The sequence below is a fragment of the Orbicella faveolata genome, unplaced genomic scaffold (assembly GCF_042242905.1).
Source record: "Orbicella faveolata isolate gen_17 unplaced genomic scaffold, um_ofav_v1 contig_24, whole genome shotgun sequence".
NCBI lineage: Eukaryota > Metazoa > Cnidaria > Anthozoa > Scleractinia > Merulinidae > Orbicella > Orbicella faveolata.
In genome coordinates, this window is record NW_028301552.1 from 11,087,000 (window position 1) to 11,103,344 (window position 16,345).

Below are 16,345 nucleotides of genomic sequence, written 5' to 3' on the forward strand. Positions count from 1 at the left end.
GCACGGCAGAAGCACGACGTCTGAACTGGGCCTTACTACTCTCGCGAACTCCTTTCCCGAACAGCGGCCGGTAATCGAGCCAGTTCGGTTTTAAGTGATATTTTTTATGAGACAAATAAAGCTAAGGCCATGCCCAGATTGGTTTCCTTTAGGGGTTTGATTCAGATTTTCCGACGAGCATCCCCGGCCTTTTCACATATATGACAGCCCCCCCACCCCCGGAACCAAATGATACTAGAGGATAACGTTCACAGCTCATGAGTTTTATTCACCATTTCTTTTACATTTCTGCCTTGCAGAACTGAAGCTAAAAGAACACGTCTAAGAAATTAGAAACTGACAAGAACTACTTGCGGTGGACGTGCCCAGTCATTATAATTAATTGCACTGAATTTTAGGTCCAAGTGAACCTCATTCTCGGGGTTTTTACGTTGGAAATTGGGAACGAGGTTTAGTCCTAACTTCACGCGCATAGTAAAATTTCAAACGCTGCTCAAACATCGCGGTGGTATGGGTTTGAGTTTTTCAGAAGGGAGATAAGTCTTTAAAAACGCTATACTAGGATAGCTGAAAAGTTAATAACTATTATAGGATTGCGCTAGAACTGCACATTCTCGTGAAAGTCCCAGAGCGGAGCTTCATTCCAAATTCGTGCGCCTGCTCAGTTTGAACCTCCTTTGATACTGTGTCAACCTTCTCTTCTTTTGCCTCTTCTACTCCCATGCTCCGTGGATGAACTTTGAACTTTCCTCGGTTGATGAAGATCAATATTATTGGTATCAGGGATGCCGTCAACGGTACTCCGCCGGTCGTGAAGAATGAGTAGATATAGCTCCCTGTCTGGTCCGCTATCAAAGCTGAAGAAGTTAAGAAAGAAAGTCTCAAGAAACGACCTCGAAAGATCTTTTCATTCAGGCAACTTAACTCGAAGTTTAAATTTTTTCTGTGAAGTCCCTCCAGTTTTATCGGACGCGCGCTGGATTTCTCAAACGACCTAAAAAATTATTCCTCAGTTCGAATTGGTTAATTCATTAAGAGCTCAGTGCACGGTATTTTGAGTTACTTTGGCCACATACAAAATCATCTTTAAATTGAAGGAAACCTGAAAATAGCGGTTTACTAAGATAGAAAAACACTGTAGGGATAATAATGATAAACCATAAAGGAACAAGGATGGAGAAGACTGACACAGATTACAGATTGAAAAATTTAGGCCAAACTTTTCAAGATGCGCAAACCTTAACGTAATAGCTTCTTTAATTGACCAACTTTCGTGCACCCTGTATATTCAGTCGAGGAATCGGGGTTTTAACTTGAGAAGTTTCTTAGTTTCGTCACAGGCTTATTTCACTTCCTGTAGTAATCTATATTTTATCATTATTATTTTCTATATTGTATATTACTTTCCCCAAGTATTTCGGTTCACTATTAACCAAGCTACAACTAGCTCGAGGCCATATTGGAAGGATATTAGCCTCAGGTTGTTTTCGTTGTCAAGACCTCAGCCCTGTCCTCCCTCAGTACAGCGCTAGCGCTCGGTTCAAAATAAAAAAAAATATATTTACTCACCAGCAACTGGTCCACCGGCGACTACAGAAAACGAATACACCACATTGCGGATACAGTAGGCGGCCGTTGTTCTCTTGCTGTCCACACACGTCAGTAAAATAAAATTCTGTGATGTTACGAAAATTAACACCATCGATCGCTCAATCCATAAATAACACTGAAGGCGATTACGTTCCCGTATTCTGTGGTAAGCGACAGCATAAAGGTGGCCAGCCCAACAATTACCATACATAACTGAAAGATATACACTGGATTAACTCTCTTGTAGTTGTATAGTCTCCCTGTCAACAGGCGTGAGAAACTTGAAAGAAGACCGATAACAATGAACAGCTGAGAAGCTTTCTGCGCAGAAATCGATTCGACTATCTTCACAGTACTTGACCTATAAAGTAACAATACCCTCTTAGGAAACGTTCCAATCAAAGAAAGTAGATACTAGCCTTAGGTAAACAGGGACGTCTCTATGTTTTGTGCACTCAGTCAAAACGTCCGAAACATGACCCAAAAAAGATCTTTAAATTAATTTAGGTATACAAGAATCTGACTGCTGTTCTTTTCTCGGTACCAGAGATTTCAACTTTCCCTGTCATTTGTCAGATATATGAGCTCTAGGCCCGAGAGTGAGTCCCAATTCTGGTAAGTTTTTTTCTGGTTCTCTTGTGACGCGTGGTAGCCTCATGGTTAGTGCGCTCGTCACCGGATCGAGTGGTCCGGGTTCGAGTCCTGACCGGCGACATCGCGTTGTGTTCTCGGGCAAGACGCTTTACTCCCACAGTGCCTTTCTCCACCCATGTAGGTGTATAAATGGGTAACGGCGAACTTACTGGTGGGGGTAACACCGTGGTGGACTAGCGTCTCATCCAGGGGGGAGTAGAAATACTCCTAGTCGCATCATGCTACAGAAACCGGGGTAAGCTCCGACCTGATGGGCCAGTTGGCTCGTGTGAAGACTTTACCTACTTTACCTTACGATTCTTTTACAATATGTGCATAAAAAATGAACGAGTGGCAGCAATGTAGAGCAGTCTAGTTTCCAGAGTCCATGGATTTTAAAACGTTATCCTCAGCTGTTTCCACCCCATAATAAGTTAAAAAGTATATTGCTCTGAAATGTAATGCGACTTAAAACAAGCATTTGAATTTAAACTAACCAGAATGATGTAAGGCATTTACATCCCAAAACTGACAAACGTGAGCGACGCCACAATAACAGTGTAAGCAGGAAAGCTCCACACACTGCAGTAAAGAGAGATGCCTGTCTTTTCGTCTCTTACTTCCTCATTGTTGTTCTTTCCACTGTTAAACTTCTGCGTTGTTGTTTATTGCTTCTTCTACGTGCGGATTAATTGAAACCTAGACTCAAAATGCAGACAAGGGCGTACGTTGCCGCCATTATTCTGAAAGTGCTTTTTCATTCAAACGAGTCTAAGAGGACTTGAAGCAAAGGTCCGCTGTAGAGGAGTCCTACACTTCCGCCCAACGAAACAACGCCAGTAGCTACGGTCAGCTAGTCTTTAAAGTATTTAGCAAGTACACGAATACAGGGATTGAATATTAGGCACGCTCCTAAACCGTACAAGGCGCTGTACGTGAAGTACATCACTGTGAAGCTGTGGACGAGTGAAGTCGACACCAGACCCGCAATGCATAGCGTGCCTCCCAAGAAACAAGTGATGCGGCAACCAAAGCGATCACACAGATAGCCTGCCAGCGGACTTGCGAACCATATCATGCCCAGACCAATTGAGCCGACAAAAGTTGAAACAATAGTGATAAATGATAACAATGATGATGATAATGATAATTATTGTTTTTTTCTCACCCGCAATACCTTTTATAGTCTATAATATTTCAGATAGTACGCACGCTCTCATCGGTCGACTGATGTGTTTAGATAAAAGCATGTAAACGGGTGGTGACAAAAAATATTTTATAAAAACAATGGAGGACTTTTTTCCATGTTTGCATAGCCTCTTGTAAAGACTAGGGAAGGAAAAGGGGGAAAGAGGTCGGGGGAACTGTCGAAAGCTACGGAAACCCTCGACTGTGTCACGCTTTACATACAAACGTACGATTTATTTAAACACGGCCGAAAACATCAGTTACAAGATTAACATTAAAAAAATAAAAATACCTGATTTGCAGCTCTAAAGTTAGATGGCTATTCCACAAGTTTGCCCCACTGTAGCAGAAACTAAGTTTTAAAAAATTGGTACAAGGCTCGGCCAGAGCTAATTTGTTTTCTATGTTTTCAGTCCAAAGTCCGTGCTGAAGGGTTTTATAAGGCGTTTCAAGTACTCCGGAGTCTGATCATTCATAGTTTTAAACTTTAAATTTAAGTTTTCTCTCCATAATTCTGTTATAGAAGTCATTTGCACTGACGGTTTTAAAATATAAAATGACTTAGTTCGAATCAGATGTTTCTTTCCCTCTGACTCGAATTCTTCCAATACCCATGTTCAGATGTAAACGCAGAAAAAGTTCTCTATACCTTAACTCGTTAACTCGTTAGCAAATTGTGCTGGCCTTAAATTCCGCAATGTGCCGAAAAAAAATCCCAATAAAAGAACCGACAGAACCATAGCAAGACAAAAAAGGACACACAGCAAAACAAAGTAAAACAAAAGTAAGAACGGGTATGTTGAGATGCCAGGGTCCGTTCACACTACGACGGAGACTTGAATTTAAAAAACGCAAAAATTACCAGTCATTTTGGATTTGCGTTTGAGGAAAACTCGGGCAGGGAAATTACTTGGTTATCGTGACGCCTTTGTTTTGGAAAAGCTCTGTTTTCAAAACATTTATCGTCCACACGAAAACGAAAGACCGCTGTTTTCAAATTCCTCCGGTTTGAAAAGCGCTTTCGAAAAACTCCGTTTTCGTGACGGATTAGTGTGGACGGTAGGCCTAACTTTACACCTTACAAATAGAGCTGCCTTTCAAATTCCTCCAGCGTAGTGTGCACGGCGCCTTAGTTTGTGATGAATTGGACAAAGAACAACGTTTAGTATTCAGTTCGGCTTGTTTCTTCTCTCTGCTGTATTATTTGGGGAAAAAGAGGTTAATAAGAGGGTTATACAGCAGGGTTTTGCGTCATAGGTCCGTCATGAATTCTTGCGATAACCTCTTTCGCAATTATTTCGCAATTGTGCGAAAACTCAATCTCGCGAATAGAAGTAACAATGATGTTAGTGGAAATCGTTGCTTACAGAGAAAATTATTGCCCTTATGAAACTTTTTAACGCTCCATTTTGACTTCTAGTTTTTACGTTTTTCATGTTAGTTTGAAAATAGGTATACATTTTCCTTCGAAGCTCTTTGACTTCGGGGTTTGGCAGACAAAAGCGTGAAAACGTTAAAACAGCTTTGCGTACACTTTCAACAAAACACAAGAAGTGTGAGCTTCGAACGTGGCACTCGCGTTTAGACAAGGCACAAATATTATAATATATTCTAAATGCCGATTTCAACTTCAGTTTGTTGAGAGAGTGTGAAAGGTCTGTCTGTAGTTTTGCACTGGAGCCCAGATCGTTTTCCATTACTTACAAAATGACTTGAAATTAATTTTAAAACTTTGTTTTGTATAGATATTAACATATCTTTTTTTTTTTTTCTTTTTTTCTTTATTGAAACAAATTGATATTAATACAGCAAATTAGTTACTTACCTACATAATTATAATAACAACTAATATTACTAATACTAATAATATAATACAACTAATTAGTACTAATAATACTACAATACTACAATGCTTACAACACTAAAAAACACCAATATCACTAACAATAGACGGTAACCAAAAAAAAAAATTCCAACAAACTATAACTAAATATTTACAAAATATAATGTAAATAACATATTAATTAGTATTACATGGGTCAACATACAGAAAGTGAATGCATATTAACACCTTTAAATAATTAAGCTTTTACAAAAGGCGACACTATCCATTTAGCTTCAAAGAAATCCTTTGTTTTTTTACTATGCAGACTTATATATTTTTCCGTTTCATATTTTACAGCAATTTTCTTTTTAAATCCATATATATTTGGAAGAATTTGACTTCTTCTACAATCCCATAAGTACAATTTCCCAATTATAATTAGATAGTTTAGCAGCTTGGCAGAAGGGGAGTTTTGTGGTATCATTCCAACTAAAACATCTTGCAACGAAAGTCGAATGTTTTCCTTTAAAAGTTGATGCCAAAATACTTCGAAGTCACGCCAGAAATCTATCGAGTAAGGACAGAGATACAGGAAGTGATATAGCGTTTCTGGTTCAGATGAACAAAATGAGCACGAGTCGTTCATTTTAAAGCCAATTTTGTAAAGTTTAGCATTAGTGTAAAGAATGGAGTTAAGAATTTTGTATTGAAATGCCTTAACATATGCTTCAAGAGCAACACTATGCGGGATCGTAAAAATTTTTTTAACTTCCTCGAGTGTAAAATGAAATTCATTTTGCAGCTTGTTTACAATAGTTGGAAAAAGAGCCTTTCTGCTTACAAGTAAAGTATAATAGTCTTTAGATTTCTTCTTTGTCACATCAAATATATTTTCGTCAATTTTTAGAGAAAGTTCACCTGTTGTTGATTTATGAGTACTATTTTTTAAAATGGAAGGAATGGAGTGTCGAAGACCAGCCCAAACTAAAAAATTAGTTTTCGAAATCCTGTTAGAAACTAGGGAAAAGGAATCTTTGTTATTTAAATCAAAGGATAGATCGCTGATATGAACTACACCAGCTTCGGAATAGCTTTTATAATAAACTGTTTTATTATTAATGAGTATTTGTTTGTTATTCCAAAGAATATAACGCCAGTTTTTTTCTGCACAGAACATATCTCTAAATTCTGACCACCACTGCAGTAATTCTAGATAGAATAGAGAAATATTCAGTGGAAGGATGCTAACATCATAGTTGCAATGAAACAAGAAAAGGCCGCCAAAGCGTTCTAGGTGATATGTCAGATACCTTTTCCAGGTGCCATCATTTGAGCTAACTATTCGTTTTAGCCATGCCAATCGAAGCGATATTATCATGCTATCAAAATCAATCATCTTTAAACCTCCGTTGGAGTGTTCATTTATCGCCGATCTACGTGTGACTTTATCAGGACCATTCCATAAGAATTGAAATAATAACTGGTTTAACTGACTTACCAATTCTTGTGGGGTAGGTATTAAAGATGACACATAAACAAATTTCGGGATTAATAGAGATTTGATAAGTGTAATTTTGCCATAAATAGAAAGACCTCTTGAGGACCAAATTCTAGTCAGGTTTTTAATACTGTCTAATCTTTCTATGAAATTCTTTTCAATAAGCAATTTTTGATCATACGTGTAATAAATTCCTAGAGCCTTTATCGGTTCGTTAGGCCATTTAATCCCAAAAGGCTGTGCTTTGCAGTTCCTTGAAGAACCTATCCACATAGCTTCCGTTTTGAAACAATTAATCTGTAAGCCAGAGACAATCTTGAAATCATCTAATAGCCTAAAAAGAGCAGTAGCAGAGCTTGTGTCGGCAGGTATTGCTGTCGTATCATCTGCGTATTGAAGAATTTTTGTCTCCTCACTCCCAATAGAGATACCTTTTATATCTTTATTCTGTCGAATCGCAATTGCTAATATTTCTATAGTAACTACAAAGAGGTAAGGAGAGAGCGGGTCCCCCTGTCGTACCCCACGTTCAAGCTTAAAGTATTCGGATGAAAGTCCGTTGTTTATCACACAGCTTTGTATGTTTCTGTAGAACGTTTTAACCCAATGGATGAAATTAGGGCCAAAATTGAAGGATTTTAAACAATAGAGAAGAAAATCCCGTTCTACGCTATCAAATGCCTTTTCAAAATCAATAAATATCATTAGTCCCGGAATACTTTCTTTTGCAGTGAAATCCATAATATCAAAAACTGATCTAATTGTTTCGCCGATATATCGGTCTTTCACGTATCCAGTTTGGTTATGGTGTATAATGTTTGGAAGAACATTTTTAATTCTTGTGACGATCACCTTAGACATAACTTTTGTGTCAACGTTTACGAGAGGGATTGGACGCCAGTTCTCAATATAAGAACGATCTTTTCCTTTTTTTTCTATTAGAGTAATTACCGCTTGTTTTTGAGAACAAGACATTTCACCTTTTTCAAAGCTTTCGTTCACGCATTTAAGAAAAGGATCGCTTATTAAAGGCCAGAACAATTTGTAGAATTCTATAGGAATTCCGTCATTCCCGGGAGTTTTGTTGGTTTGAAAACTTTCGAGGATATTGTAACATTCCTCAGCTGAAATTTTGCCTTCGCAGGTTAACATTTGTTTTTCGGTTAATTGAGGTATATTCAAATTCTCTAGAAACTTTACAATGTTCTGACGATTTTCCGCATCACTATTTGAACTTTTATATAGCTCTCGATAAAATCGTTTTTGTCCTTGAAGAATGCCAAACGGATCTGTCTTTACGACGCCGCTGATGACTAGTTTCCTTATATGCTTTTTTACATGATTTCTTTTTTCTAAGTTTAGGAAATATTTGGTACTTTTCTCGCCGTGTTCATGCCAACGTGCTCGGGCACGGATTATTATTCCGTTGACTTTTTCATCATAAAATGATTCGAGCTTATCCTTAGCCGCATTTAAATTGTTACCATTCGAATCATTGGGGTCCGTTTCGAAAACCTGTTTCGCTTCAGTATATTCTTTTTCAAGTTTTGATCCTCTTTCGTTTCTCTCCTATATTAACATATCTTGTTGGACTTAAAAATTATCATATTTCAGCAGTAATCTTTAAAGTGCCACTATGATCAAATTCTCCATACCCATTTTTTTACATTTTCGCACACAATAGGTCTTTCCTAGATTTCTTGCCAAATTTCAATCTATTACGAACATTAGAACTCATGTTGTTTCGACCTTTATTTCCGAGAATTTACGGCCGCCATTAATTTTCCTTGTTCCAAGTCTTGGTTAAGAACTTGAGAAAATGACGTCATTTTCTCAAAAATACCGCACGGGTTGAAATTATAATAACAATTAGCACAGCAATTCACATAAAGGATAACAAAAACTTTGGCTCATATGTTCGTGCAATTTTTTACATTAATTGTTATTATAATTTCAACCCGTGCGGTATTTTTGAGAAAATGACGTCATTTTCTCAAATTTTCAACCAAGACTTGGAACAAGGAAAATTAATGACGGCCGTAAATTCTCTGAAATTAAGGTCCAAAAACCACGAGTTCGAATGTTCGTAAAAGACTGAAATTTGGCAAAATATCTAAGAAAGACCTATTGTGTAAGAAAATGTAAAGAAATGAATATCGAGAATTTCCTCATAGTAGCACTTTAAGGTGGCTGAACACAATTTTTGATACCTGTGTTTCATTCAGCTTTCTCTCTAAAACCCTTGATCCCTCGGTCGTTAAAAATGGCAGCAAGCAAGTTAACAACACAAACTTTGGTTTTTTGATGGTTGGGCTTTCTGGGCAGAAATTCCAATATCTTCACAGTACTTGACCTAAAAATAACAATAGGCTCTTCTTAGGAACGTTCTTTCAGGTTCGGGTTAAGTTAATGCAGATCTAAAACAAAGGTTGAGCCGAAGATCGTGCCACAACGAAAACAAGAATTGAACCAGAAATCCTAGATCTGGTAGGTTTGACGGTGCGCGCGCATCTAAGCTCGATGATGCTAGCTGACCTCGATTAATGTTGCCTCACCTTCAGATTTCTCCCAGAGGTCGCTATTCTTGCTGCCTCTGGGAACGAAAACACCATGGACAACAGTTTCATCCGTCTTAGGGCTTGCAGCGCCAATGGGGAGGGCGGGGGGTGGGGGAGGTTGGTGGACTCCTATATGAGAAGGTCGGGTCTCGCTTAGCTGTCAAAGTATCTTTGAGGGTGTACTCGAACTGAATAATAATAAAAAACGCTCTTATTTCCGTCTCTAGGCTCTATTTCTGCCGGTCACTCGCGTCCGATTTATTAGCACCCTGAACAGTGGCTGGTAATCGAGCTTATCGTATTCCGTTTTCAGTAGTATCTCTAAAGGGTCAAATAAAGCTCGGGCATTCCCGAACCTTTTCAGTATGGGAGTCCCCATCCCCGGGTTGCAGGATTTCACATCTTGATGCCATGTAGTGTTAATTCGTAAATGTGACCTGGTTATGAGCATTTTGAAGTAATCTATCCCCCTCCCCCCCTTACCCCGCCTTTATCCCATAAACTTGCCACTGTGTGTCGTTTTCTTGGTTGTGGGTTGGGAGGATTAAGAACATTTGAACCCCTGAATATTTTACGCGTCATTACCAGCTCTGCCCATCTCATAATAACTTAAATATTAGCTGCTATGACGCATCAAGTGCATTTCACTTTAGACTAACCAGAATGATGTAAGGAATGTACGTCCCAACACTGGCAAACGTAAACGACGTTACAATAACAGTGTAAGCAGGAAAGCTCCACACACTCTCTGACTGCAGTACAGAGAGATGCCTGTCTTTTCGTCTCTTACTAATTCCTCATTGTTGTTCTTTTCAGTGTTAAACTTCTCCGCTTTTGTTGCTTCTTCTTCTACATATGGATTGACACTCAGACTCAAAATGTACACAAGGACATAAATTGCTGCCATCATTCTCAAAGTGTTTCTCCAATCAAACGAATCTAAGAGGACTTGAAGCAAAGGTCCACGTGGCCAGGAGCCAAGCAAATTTATTGGAACAAAAGAAAGTGTTTACATAAGAAAAGAATTGAACTCCCACAGGATTGGTTTGGTGCACCAACATGGCTGCCGTGACGCAATGGGAAAACGCTCTGTAGAACTGATTGCGATTATGTAATTTATGCATAGACTATGAGTACAAAACAAAAGGTGTGTAGGGTCAGGGACCTTCCAACAGAAATCTTAGCCTGTTTGTTTGCTTTTTTAAAGTTTACCGGGCTTTTTAAACATGCCCTCCATTAACCATGCTGGCACAAAAACTGTGTACCAAGCGGAATATCTTGGTTGTAGAACTGGTCAATACCAGTGAAAGGTGTTAGACGTAGTGAAAAACGCAGATACGGTAAACCAGACAGGTGAAGGTAGTGAAAAGATTGCGCGTTTGTCCACAACACGTAAATCTGCGAGACTAACTTTACCAACCTGTTCTCTCTCTGGTCTCGTCAAAGTATTCGATCAAAACTGGGAACAGAACACCAAAGCTAAGTACCATACCAAAATTAAATTAACAGAATTACAAACTGCTGCTGAAATACACACGATCCATGACCCTGAACTATCCTTTGTGCGTGCTGCAGAAGTGCATCCTGAAATTTAAATTGTTTAGAGAGAAAAAGGTATTGATAATGAGGTCTTAACTTCCTTCTTATGAATTTTGCAAGTATAATTTATTTATACCAAATTAAAACGTCGTCACCACATTATTTTTCCCGAATATCTACCTGTGTTGGAGGAATATTGTCCAAGTCTCTGTTTCGCTTTGAGAACAGCATCAGTCGTGTTTCGTTCAGCGAGTCTAGGGGACTTGATTTGTCATACATTACGATCGTAAATCTCTCCCGCTTCTGGAAATTCTCGGAGGAAACAGTCATCTTCTGGAAGGGATGAGTAGCAATGTCCTCCAAGGCAGGTGTTACTTCACTATTCAATTCCCATACTCGCCACGCTGACTTTTTTCCGATGCCACAGAACTGCGAAGTACAGTCACACCCAGTGAAAGCGTGGAAGACTGGTAGGGCTCGCGACTTAGACTCTCCAAGGGAAGAAGAGATTCCGTTGATGTTAATAACCGAAACGTGGCGCCCCATGCCAAACGCAACCCATACTTTAGAAAGTTGGTTGTAGGCTAGAAGATCATGAATCTCTCCAACCAAGATCACGACAACGTCGGTGTCAACAGTTCTGACAAGGACAGATTCTGCACCTCTCTCCAAAGCGTGGCGTACGTGGACAACGATGCGAGTATCGGCCTCTTCATGGTTGCACTGACCCATTGCATGTTCAGATCCATGGGAAACCACAGATGTTCCTACGACACAATTAAATCACAGAGGATTATAGATTAAACAGCATAGGAACAATTATTCAAAGAATCAATACATTTTACAGCTTTACTAACCAGATGTAATGTATAATGTTCTGTCGAGGGGCTATTGGAATTACGCTACCTTCGACGTCAGAAAGGAAAACAGCTCAGACTTGTTGTCACGGTCTCGCAGAAACATCATTCAGTTCTTTGGAAGCTTCGTTTGGCCTGCTACTTTCCTTCTGACCCCTTGACCTCTTTTCTCCGTTGTTGCGTCCTTTAGGCTATCAGGAACGTATGTGTCCAACACCACATCCACACGTTTGCTTTGATGGAGCTGCTGTCGAAGCTTCGACAGTGGGCAGACAGTGGACTATTAGTGCGCCATCCAAGACTTTGCAGTCAATCCCTCTGACAGACGACCTGACAATTCAAAATCTTTAAGTTCAAGGGCCATTTGACGGATGCTCCTATCAGTTTCCAGCACCAAAAAACAGTGAAGCTTGTCGCCGTCGTCTCCTCCTAAACACAATAAACATTGCGATCACTCTTCGGAGACAGATTGGTGTTTCCTGCATTTCGGTGCGGGTCTTTTAAACCTCACCTGCTCTGCTGTCCTCGCTTCGTTTTCGGCCGGCACGCTCTTGAGCTTTCTTTAGCTTTGAAATACTAAACTTCAGGTGACAGGACTTGTGCCAAGAACCGTGATTACGACAAAGGCAATCTACATCAACATCGTCGCCAAATTTAAGCTCCACAGGTAAACCGTCTGCTTCCCGAAAGCTGTTGACATTTTGAAGGAAAGCCAAATACGTTTGGCGGCTAGCTTCAGGTGGTCCATTACTGTTTAGAGGACACTTTAATGCTTCTCTCGTAGACTCCTGACAAATGATGCACTTTTTCCAATCAAATGACATTGAAATTAAAGCTCCTAGAAGAATAAAAACGAAATTTAAAGTCAACTATGCAGTGAAGAAACCTTATTACTTTCATTAAAATTACCGTTTTTCTCCCTATAATTCTTACAATTAACTATTTGTTGTACCTGCAGACTGAGATAAATGATAATAACCAAAATGATCTGCTCTCTAGATTTCAACAACTAATCACTGTTATAAAACAATCAAATGGATTAAATCATGACCAAAGACATAAAAAAATAAAAGATTTCTTGTGCATAGTTCCAACAGAAACTACTTTCATGATGAACTGGTCCTGCCTATTCAAACAGGAGCCTTGTAAAACAAACGTTTTCACTTAAACTCGCTTAAAACTATTCTAATAGATAAACAAAATATATTATTTCTACCCTCCCTACATAATTTTAGCATATTCAAGTTCTTTTGCAAAGAATTTTTGACACTTTCCTCAGATACTTACAGATACAGCAGAGCAACAAAGAGGCCGCCATCTTGGATGAACGAGCGAGGCATGGGCTTGAATCTTTTCTGTGCTACTAAAAGAGATGTTTCTTTGCCACTAGTGCATCGGAAACGAATCAGAAGACACAAACATACATATAAAAACTGAAAAATGCTTGTTTTGAAAGCATTTCTTTGCATTTGCTAATAAAATAGATTTACACCACAGGTATCACATACCTTGATTTTGGTCAAAAACTAAAATCTCCCTAAAACGGGAGCGTGAGCAGATTGACATGGGCACCCCTTCTAATATCATTTGGTAGGGTATAAGCAAGCTGTGTGCCAAATTTCATGCTTTTATCACTCTTGTCACGATCCAGCCTAAATTTTGCGTTAAGCCACCTGACTATGTGGACCTTTTGAGGATATCAGCTCCCTAAGAGGCCGGGTAACAAAACCGCTTTTTTAACCCCTAAAAGGTACGACGAGTACCCCCCCCCCCCCACCCCCGGGGCAAGACCCTCAATGCTTCCCGAGGCAACGGGTAGCAGGGTTGAGGCTAGGAGAAACAAAACTCGCTGTTTCCCATGGGGTCAGTCATAAAGCAAAATTAACGTTAACATACCCATCCAGCGCTAAAATTGGTTTTACACCCGCTTTCAGTGTTACGTGCGTAGGAGACATCTTTCGACATACCACACGAGGTTCGTTACACTGTTGACAACCAAGTGCTTTGTTTATGTAGAAATTTGTTATTCCGCTTACTATTTTGGGGTTCAACATCCTGTGTATTTAAACTTAACTGACCTGAACCTGGAACCTTATTACAGACATTCACCGTTTACTAAATAACAGAAACATGTCCAATTAGCCCACAAGGAGTGGAATTTCCATCCGGTCGTCATAGTCGCAAGTCCGTTATACTGAGGACTTGAAAAAGCTCTTAGCCACTGAATTTGTGGTTACCGCAGAAGATTATTTCTGCTTTCGCTATTTTATCAGCAAAGTGACTACTAAACTAGGATAGCATAAGCTGAGTAACCACATAGTATCAGACTTCTTAAAAACTAAACTCGGCTAAGTATTCTTTTCTAACATCTCAGCTACACATTTGTGAACTGGTGGTGCAAAACGTCAGTTAGCTTATATTGCATGTGGCGTTTGCAATATAATCAAATCGACCTTTTAAATCGATTTTCTTAGAACTACTTATCTCTTTCAAATGTGGACATAAAGCGACTTTATTTGTTTTCAAAAACGAGATGAGACATCAAATATATTTGTCTCGTTTTTATTTTGCATCAGACTTTCTTCGTGGCTAGCAAGCCGTAGTTGAAGGATTTAAAGTCGCCTAGACGTCTTTAAATATAAATTTCACTTCCTTGGTTACCAAGAAAGATATGTGTTTGAAGTATTTCACTCCCCTATTCTTCTCTTCCTATCAACCCTTTCCCTCACGCAGTCTACCCCCATCCCCTTCCTCTCTATTGAAGTTAATTTTTCAGAAAGTTTCAAACCATAACTGCCATCAGCTATGATCAAGTGGCTGATGAAAAATAACTCCGACCTCACTGAGCCAGTTACAAAGACAACAAAAGCGCTATTCATTGCTGTTCTCAATCGCATCATGCCCTACACTGGCACTGAAATGACAATGCATTCTTCCATTTTGCTATATCACGTGTGTTATCTGCCAGGGCATGCAACATAATCTGAATATCAACGAATCACGAGATCAACCGTTGAACAAGGAATAAAAACAACTCAAAACAATGTCGAGGAAAAGGTTGTTGTTATTCATCGTGGTAGATGCAATAATAAAGTGTATTATCGTTTGTCGTTTGTCCTCAAAACAAGGACAACAATGAAGGTTATTCACCTCTTATCTCAAACCATTTCCGCCCTCCATTTGACTGACATTTGGTTCCTTCTCGGTTCCCTCTATTATAAAAAGCCCCACTACCTCAGTGCTCCAAATCACTTGGAACACGCTGTTGAGCTTCAGGTTATTCTGCAAGCGAAGCCAAGAAGTTGATCTCGGTACTACAAGCTAGTGGCGAAGCCTCACAACCCGGTGTGCAAACACTCGATCACGCTTCCTCTTTGATTTATTTGTGGTTTTATTAAATTTCTTTTGTATTTCTTTAATGACTTACTTTTGTTGTTGAATATACATGCGACACCTTTCAAAGGTCAAGTATAAGCGAAAAAATAATAACGATATTTAATTGTAACACACCATATTTGGACAGTTTAACAAGGGCCAGGGTCCTTAAAAAACACGGGTTAAACTATGTTTTAATCAGAAAGCACAAGGATATAAACCAAGAGATAAAAAAGCAGGTATAGGGATTACAACAATGCGGACGGCACTGACGTCGAGTGGTTCAAAATACAATACAGAGAGTACACGAATTGCCCACTATGCAATATGTTATTTGAAATTTCCATTTTAGAAGACAATAAAGTAACTAAGCAATATTACAGCTGAAAAAAAGGAAAATAAACAACCACACACAATTTCAAATTGCCAATTAATGTGCATAAAAAATTAAATGTCACTGACAAATAGAAAAAATAACACACTTGTGCCGGTCATTATCTACAAGTGATGCAACAACAGTTTATTTCGTGCGTCCAAGGGCGGTAGAGTCAAGATCAGAAGGACTAGTGTCCAGATGCGATTGCGACTCCCTTTTCAATTTGTTCCATAACAGCTCCAGTTACCTCTGTTCCTTTCTTGGCCAAATCCAGAATGTTGTTCCAACGCTCTGTATCCACGCTCCATTCTCCGGTTGTTTTATTTTTATATCCACTGAACGCAATTCTGACCCCTGCATGGAAAGGCGGGAGGTAAGTTTTATCTTGCCAGCTGAACTGAACCGACGCCCATTGTGTTTGAGCATCGGAGCCAGTTCTGGTTGGACTCTCGTCGGCGCCATACCACAGCATCTGAAAACCGCAGGGAATGAACATGTTGACGGTGTCGTCCGTTCTATCAATCACAACTTTCCACTGATGGTTGTACCTATCTGTGAAGGTGAACTCAAAGGGAAGTTCGGAATTCTTTTTTCCGTAGCGAAGCGTGTCGTAAGTGCGTGATCCTTCGATGTACTGCAGTTCGCCTCCCTTCTTACGATAGACACTGTTCATACCCTCATATGTCACCAGTGCTGCAGGTGTAATCGCTTTTCCATCACAAAAGATCTTCATTGTGCAAGATGTTTTCGAAACTAATCGTGCCAGCTACAGTGCACTTTGCCAACAACAAACTACGAATGCAAGACTACAGCTGAAATGGGAAAGGACTTCGCCTAGTAACCACTATAAGATGAGTCACAACTCCTGCTGATTGGCTGAAGAAAATCATACGACTGCTATACGAC

At 39.4% G+C, this 16,345-nt stretch overlaps 4 protein-coding genes and 1 pseudogene across 4 annotated transcripts; all 5 read right to left on the bottom strand.

The window, feature by feature from the left end:
• Positions 1-242: 242 nt before the first annotated feature.
• LOC110043271 (uncharacterized) lies at positions 243-1,769 on the bottom strand. The gene is made up of 2 exons (XM_089293042.1): positions 1,570-1,769; positions 243-857 (listed from the first exon to the last, which is right to left on the bottom strand). The coding sequence occupies exons 1-2, from the start codon at positions 1,700-1,702 to the stop codon at positions 586-588; spliced, it is 405 nt and encodes a 134-aa protein (XP_089149168.1). The 5' UTR covers positions 1,703-1,769; the 3' UTR covers positions 243-585.
• Positions 1,770-1,895: 126 nt separating this feature from the next.
• LOC149110381 (monocarboxylate transporter 8-like) lies at positions 1,896-3,367 on the bottom strand (annotated as a pseudogene).
• Positions 3,368-10,253: 6,886 nt separating this feature from the next.
• LOC149110382 (uncharacterized) lies at positions 10,254-11,563 on the bottom strand. Its single transcript, XM_089293038.1, has one exon. The coding sequence runs from the start codon at positions 11,561-11,563 to the stop codon at positions 10,991-10,993; it is 573 nt and encodes a 190-aa protein (XP_089149164.1). The 3' UTR covers positions 10,254-10,990.
• On the bottom strand, positions 10,500-13,435 carry LOC149110383 (uncharacterized). Its single transcript, XM_089293041.1, has 2 exons — positions 12,200-13,435; positions 10,500-12,117 (listed from the first exon to the last, which is right to left on the bottom strand). Exons 1-2 carry the CDS (start codon positions 12,510-12,512, stop codon positions 11,972-11,974), a joined length of 459 nt encoding a protein of 152 aa, XP_089149167.1. The 5' UTR covers positions 12,513-13,435; the 3' UTR covers positions 10,500-11,971.
• A 1,626-nt stretch (positions 13,436-15,061) lies between these two features.
• On the bottom strand, positions 15,062-16,282 carry LOC149110384 (uncharacterized). The gene has a single exon (XM_089293039.1). It carries the CDS (start codon positions 16,170-16,172, stop codon positions 15,627-15,629), a length of 546 nt encoding a protein of 181 aa, XP_089149165.1. The 5' UTR covers positions 16,173-16,282; the 3' UTR covers positions 15,062-15,626.
• Positions 16,283-16,345: the final 63 nt, after the last annotated feature.

Bases quoted from the DNA above. Each gene is read 5' to 3' on its own strand.
- LOC149110383 (XM_089293041.1), bottom strand. From the start codon at position 12,512: ATGTCATTTGATTGGAAAAAGTGCATCATTTGTCAGGAGTCTACGAGA. The intron at 12,118-12,199 runs GTGAGGTTTAAA...TATTGTGTTTAG, and splicing joins AAGCGAGGACAGCAGAGCAG to GAGGAGACGACGGCGACAAG.
- LOC149110382 (XM_089293038.1), bottom strand. From the start codon at position 11,563: ATGGGTCAGTGCAACCATGAAGAGGCCGATACTCGCATCGTTGTCCAC.
- LOC149110384 (XM_089293039.1), bottom strand. From the start codon at position 16,172: ATGAAGATCTTTTGTGATGGAAAAGCGATTACACCTGCAGCACTGGTG.
- LOC110043271 (XM_089293042.1), bottom strand. From the start codon at position 1,702: ATGGTGTTAATTTTCGTAACATCACAGAATTTTATTTTACTGACGTGT. The intron at 858-1,569 runs GTGAGTAAATAT...TAACTTCTTCAG, and splicing joins CGCCGGTGGACCAGTTGCTG to CTTTGATAGCGGACCAGACA.